General features: G+C 39.6%; 1 protein-coding gene across 1 annotated transcript in view; it reads left to right on the top strand.

Moving 5' to 3' along the window:
* The first annotated feature begins 253 nt into the window (after positions 1–253).
* SEC62 (SEC62 homolog (S. cerevisiae)) overlaps positions 254–5,356 on the top strand; it is a 10,554-nt gene continuing 5,451 nt past the window's right edge. The window contains exons 1-4 of the mRNA XM_010009145.1: positions 254–358; positions 745–850; positions 3,193–3,397; positions 4,819–4,911. Coding sequence (XP_010007447.1) covers positions 328–358; positions 745–850; positions 3,193–3,397; positions 4,819–4,911 — 435 coding nt within the window. The 5' untranslated portion in view covers positions 254–327. The remainder of the gene's footprint in view (positions 359–744; positions 851–3,192; positions 3,398–4,818; positions 4,912–5,356) is intronic.

Here is a 5,356-nt window from a genome sequence, read left to right as displayed (position 1 = left end):
AGAGCTGTTAAAGGAGTTTCTAGGTGTTGCCTTCAGATTACCTAATTTAAGAATTCCTGCATTTTTGCTCTATGTAGACAGGAAGTTCTTGGGGGAAATGACCTATTTTTAGATCTTTTGCATTTTATTTATTATTTATATATTGTCTTAAAATGAGGAAGACTTTGCAATATCTGATTTTTGAGCCCAAATGAGTGATTTTCTCCATGTGTTTAAAACTGTATTAATTTTGGACTTTTACCATTGTAGGAGGTTGGTGAGCCATTCAAAGAGGAGAAGGCTGTTGCTAAATACTTACGTTTCAACTGTCCAACAAAATCCACCAACATGATGGGCCACCGAGTTGATTATTTTATTGGTAGGGTTACTTTTAACCGGAGAATGAAAGTTTCTTCTAACTTTGTACTTGGAGGGGGGTGTGTGTTTTGTTTTTATTATTAGTGCTTTATCTAATAAGTACTGCTCTTACAGTTTGGTTTTGAAAAGTTATCTAGGCATTAGATAGCCATAAAATTAATCTTACCAGCCTGAAGCAAACACAATAAACTTTTCACTCTGTGATTTAAAGATGCATAGTTTTCAAGAGTAATGTATTTGGAAAAGTGGCTAGTCATACCTTAAAGAGTGAGAGGATGTGGAACATCACCGGAACTGACTGGTTGGTGTGGTTCAAGGAATGTAGACTAAATGTTAAAATAAATGTTGTTAATCTTAATGCATTTCTAATTCTGTTTTCCTCTCCAGCCTCAAAAGCTGTGGATTGCCTCCTGGATTCTAAATGGGCAAAGGCAAAGAAAGGAGAAGAGGCTTTATTTACAACCCGAGAGTCTGTAGTTGATTACTGCAACAGGTATGGCCTAGTCTCATTCATTAAGTTTATTAATGAGTATAGTTGTCAAGCTGTTGTCCTAGCTATTTAGGAACCAGTTGCACTTAGACTTCATGCATTCTCAGACCTTTGGGGTTGTTTGTGAAAATGATGATTGCTTTTTTATTACTGTGTTTGAAACAATGTTGTTTCTTCATCTTTGTTCTTGAAACTCTTGCATGCTTTCATTATGCATATGGGGCAGCGAGATGAAAAAAATAATTTTCCTAAATTTCATAGCTCTTTTAAGTTAGTAGGGTTAGAGCTCTCAAAGCTTTCCTTCCTGTGGTCTGCCATCATGGTAGAAGCTGGACCTTGAGGTTCAGATTATGCCTCTCAGATGGTCAGATGTCCCTGCTGCTTAGTGTACTCACAGAAGCTGTTTTCAGAGTTTTCAATATTAGCACAGACTACTTCCTTTGCCTTTTGGAAGGAATGGAGCAGTAGCTTAATACAAAAATAAGCCCCTCAGCGTAAGAGGCTGCTTAGGCTCTTATTCATATTGAAAACAAGTACCTTAACTCTCTTGTCATGGCTATTGCTTGTTTTACCTGTCCTATTAAACAAAAGAACAAATAGCAGATCCTATTACTTCGTCCTATGTCAGTTGCATCGATCAGTTGCATGTTTAAAACAAGTTACCAACTGAGTTCATAACACTGTTCAAGTACATAAGGTCTCCTGGTACACTTAGGTACTGATCTAAGTTCAGTGAATTGTCTTTTGAGGGGCTTTGCTCACAAATAAGCTACAGAAATAATGCTCTTTTTGGCAGATCTGTAGAGGGTTAGCAAGTTAGGAATCAGCAAGCACTCTGAAATTCACTAGTTATGGCAAGGTCTGTCCTGCTTCAGGACCGGGCTGTTTGCAGTGCTGGTACTATGGCTGTGTGCTTGGAGCAGAGGTCTTGCACAGCCCTATCTTTTTATATTCCATCAGAGGCAGAGGTAGCTCCCACACATGAAAGAGTTGTCCTGCAGGCAATACCTGTCCTATGGGGTGCTCAGTACCTGAGCCCCTAAACTTCCAGCTGTGAAGAAAAGTAGTTTCTCCCAAACAAGCAATTTTCTGTTGCTAGAAAGAGAATCCATGTCCACAGTTGTCTGAAGGAAGTTTTTTTTACATACCTGAAACAACTCTGCTTGACAGTCAAGATGCATGTAAGTGTAATTAGTAGAATGACTTCTTTCTCTTCAGGAAGTTCCTCAGTTTAAGCAGCAGTCTGGCATAAGGATTTGGTCTGCAGCAAGAGATGAAAGAAAGCAAGGACAAAGGAAGTCAATTTGATGTACCTGATCAGGGTTTTGGTGTGAATGTGTGCTTGGGTTTCACACCCCGCTGCTTCCTGTCAGTGCAAAGAGCAGTATTCTCTACAGCTCTTCCTATTCTGAATTTTGCTATGATTCTTTCAAGGACGTTACTTGCTGGTGACAACCTTAAGACTTGCAAATACTATTTCATGGAGCCCACTGACCATATGTATACTTGCTCTAAGGTGTATTTGTCACTGATGTGAATGGAATGCTTGCACATGTACCACAGTTTTAGCAGGGTGATTTTATTCATCACGCACCACTAGCCAAGGAACTCGATAAGCCATACGTGCACTTTCTTAATTCTGCTGTGAAATACACTGACATGAATCTGAAAATAAAGTTGCATTAATGGGAAAGATAATTAAATTGACCTGGTGGGTTTCGTGGTCTTGCAGATTCATTCATATCTATGCAAAATGCTGCCACAGAAAAGTATGAGGTTTCCCCAGTTTTGAACAGATGAACAAAAAAGCGAAGCAGGAGGTGGGACCCAGTATAGTAAGATTTTGTGTATTTAGTTGTAAATAGAGCAGATGATAGCAGCCTTCCAGTATCTGAAGGAGCCCTATAAGGATGTTGGGGAGGGACTCTGTTAGGGACTGTAGTGGTAGGACAAGGGGGAATGGGTGTAAACTTAAACAGGGGAAGTTTAGATTAGATCTAAGGAAGAAGTTCTTCACAGTGAGGGTGGTGAGGCACTGGAATGGGTTGCCTGTGGAAGTTGTGAATGCTCCAACCCTGGAGGTGTTCAAGGCCAGGTTGGACAGAGCCTTGGGCGACATAGTTTAGTGTGTGATGTCCCTGCTTATGGCAGGGGAGTTGGAACTAGATGATCTTAAGTTCCTTTCCAACCCTAACTATTCTGTGATTCTATGGGGACCTCTGTCTCAGTCATGCTACGCGTGATTAGATTAGATATTCTAGAATGATATCTAATAACACAATTGAGAAAACATCATTATCACACAGCCATACTTAAATGTGTCATTTAACTTTTTTCATTTTAAGACTCCTGAAAAAACAGTTCTTTCATCGAGCATTAAAAGTGATGAAAATGAAACCTGACAAGGATACAAAGAAAGAAAAGGAAAAAGGAAAGGCTGAGATTGGGAAAGAAGAGGAGAAAAAGAGCAAGAAGGAAAGCGGCAAAGATGACAAAAATAAGAAGGAGAAAGAAAAGAAGAAGGATGGTGAAAAAGAGGAGAGTAAGAAGGTAAGTACTATCCATCAAAGGAGAGAGAAACCTGTGACAAGGAATATAGTCACTGATGAGATTACATGGGCTTGAAGTATAGTTGGTTGTTCTAAAATGTGACATACCTTTTCTTTTTTTTTTTTTTCCTGTTTTCATCTCTAAAATGCACTGGGTTTGTGGTTTGTTTGGTTTTGGTTTTTACTTTAGACTTGCTCTGATTTTGATCTACATGAAAAAAGAAGCTTCAGCTGGGCCTTTTTTTACCTTATCATTTTCCAGTGTGGTCTGAGTTAATCAAAATCTACTTCTCTTCACCACAGCAGGCAGTGATGATTTCATTGTTAGCATAGAATGACACACAGGAGTGGGACCGGACATCTGAAAGCAGTGCAGCTGCACACCTGAAACAAGACCAAGAATGTTTGGAATGTAATGTTTGATATGTGGTGCTTGTAAATAGCTCTGTGCTAGGGGTCCAGGTTTGTGTGGGACAGCTCTGTTACTAACCTGTTTAATGCCTAGTTTTCACAGACTTCTGATTTACTTCCTTTAAAGTTCAAACTATCATTATTATATATGTTTCCATGTGTTTTTTCTTGCTTTCATTCCTGATTTATTTTTTTAGCAGAACAGAATTCCTAAACTACAGTGTTAGGAATCTGCAGATGAAACTTGATACGGGGATGTGGTTTTTTTCTTCTATATACAGCGGTGTGAATCCAGTGAGAGTTAGTAGGATAGTGCTCCAAAGTTATTCCCATTCAGACACTCCTCACTGAAATAAGGGCATATTTAGAAACAGCTGTAGTTGACATATACAAAGGTCTGGACCTCAGAAGAAAGCTAGGTGGCTAATAAAAGAATTACAAACAAAACAATCTCGATGGCACTCTAAACACAGAAGCCAGTATAAGATTACCTAACTCGTGAGGTACTTTTAAATGATGTTGCTGCAAGTTATGAACCCTGGCAATTGCCTGTCTTCTGGAGAGTTATGTTATTAAATGCAGTGTTCATTTTTAAACAAGTCATTATTTATTGAGCTGATAGTGATATAAGACAATGAGCAGTAGCTTGAACACCACCACAGGACAAAAATTAGAAAAGTTAATTTCAAGCAAAGAAATAAGCAAAGAGAAGGAAACAGGAGACACGGAGGAGGAAGCACAAGATCTGGAAAGAGACTGAGGAGATAAACTAGGCAGAAACCAATTCTGAAAGGATGCCCTTGTGGTAAATACAGCACAAATAACTAATAAAAGTTACGGATTATGAAGTGGTGTCCCCTGATCCTTGTGCAAATTTCCTCTTCCTATCTGGGGAGCTTTGCTATGCATTTGAAGGCATAATGTAATCCTGAAGTCATAGTCTAGTCCTTAGACACTAACTAAGATTTCTCTTTCCTTACAATTTAACTTCAATTTTGTGCTTGTCCTCAGGATGAGACCCCAGGAACACCCAAGAAAAAGGAAACTAAAAGGAAATTTAAACTTGAGCCTCATGAAGACCAAGTTTTCTTGGATGGCAATGAGGTAAGATTTATGGGTACTTCCTGACTTGTAGTGTCAATTTACTATTGTCCGATAATAGGTTAATTTACTGGATTTCAGTAGACATGTAGAAAGAAAAATTAATGGCAGTATGATAGCTGATCTTGAAACACAGGTTTTTAGATATTTGCATGTAAGTCAGAGGGAGATAAATGTAGAACAGTAGCTTAAGAAATCAAAAAGAAGCTGAATTGCTAGTAGTTTCTGTGTTGGTGGCCATGAGGTGCAGTGTTTGTCCTTGGGGTGTAGTGGGGTGCTGGAACAGGCTGCCCAGAGCAGTTCTGCAGCCTCCATGCTCAGCAGCTTTCCAGAGTGGACCCCGTAAAACCCTGAGTGAGCTGGGCAGGCCTTGGCAGTGGACCCTGCTCTGAACAGCAGGCTGGGCTGGAGGTCTCCTCAGGTACCTTCCAACCCACGTTACCCTGTG

Source organism: Nestor notabilis, unplaced genomic scaffold (genome assembly GCF_000696875.1).
Source record: "Nestor notabilis isolate BGI_N333 unplaced genomic scaffold, ASM69687v1 scaffold22062, whole genome shotgun sequence".
Lineage (NCBI taxonomy): Eukaryota > Metazoa > Chordata > Aves > Psittaciformes > Psittacidae > Nestor > Nestor notabilis.
The sequence above is the reverse complement of the archived record's forward strand: the minus strand, read 5'-3'. Positions and strand labels throughout refer to the sequence as shown.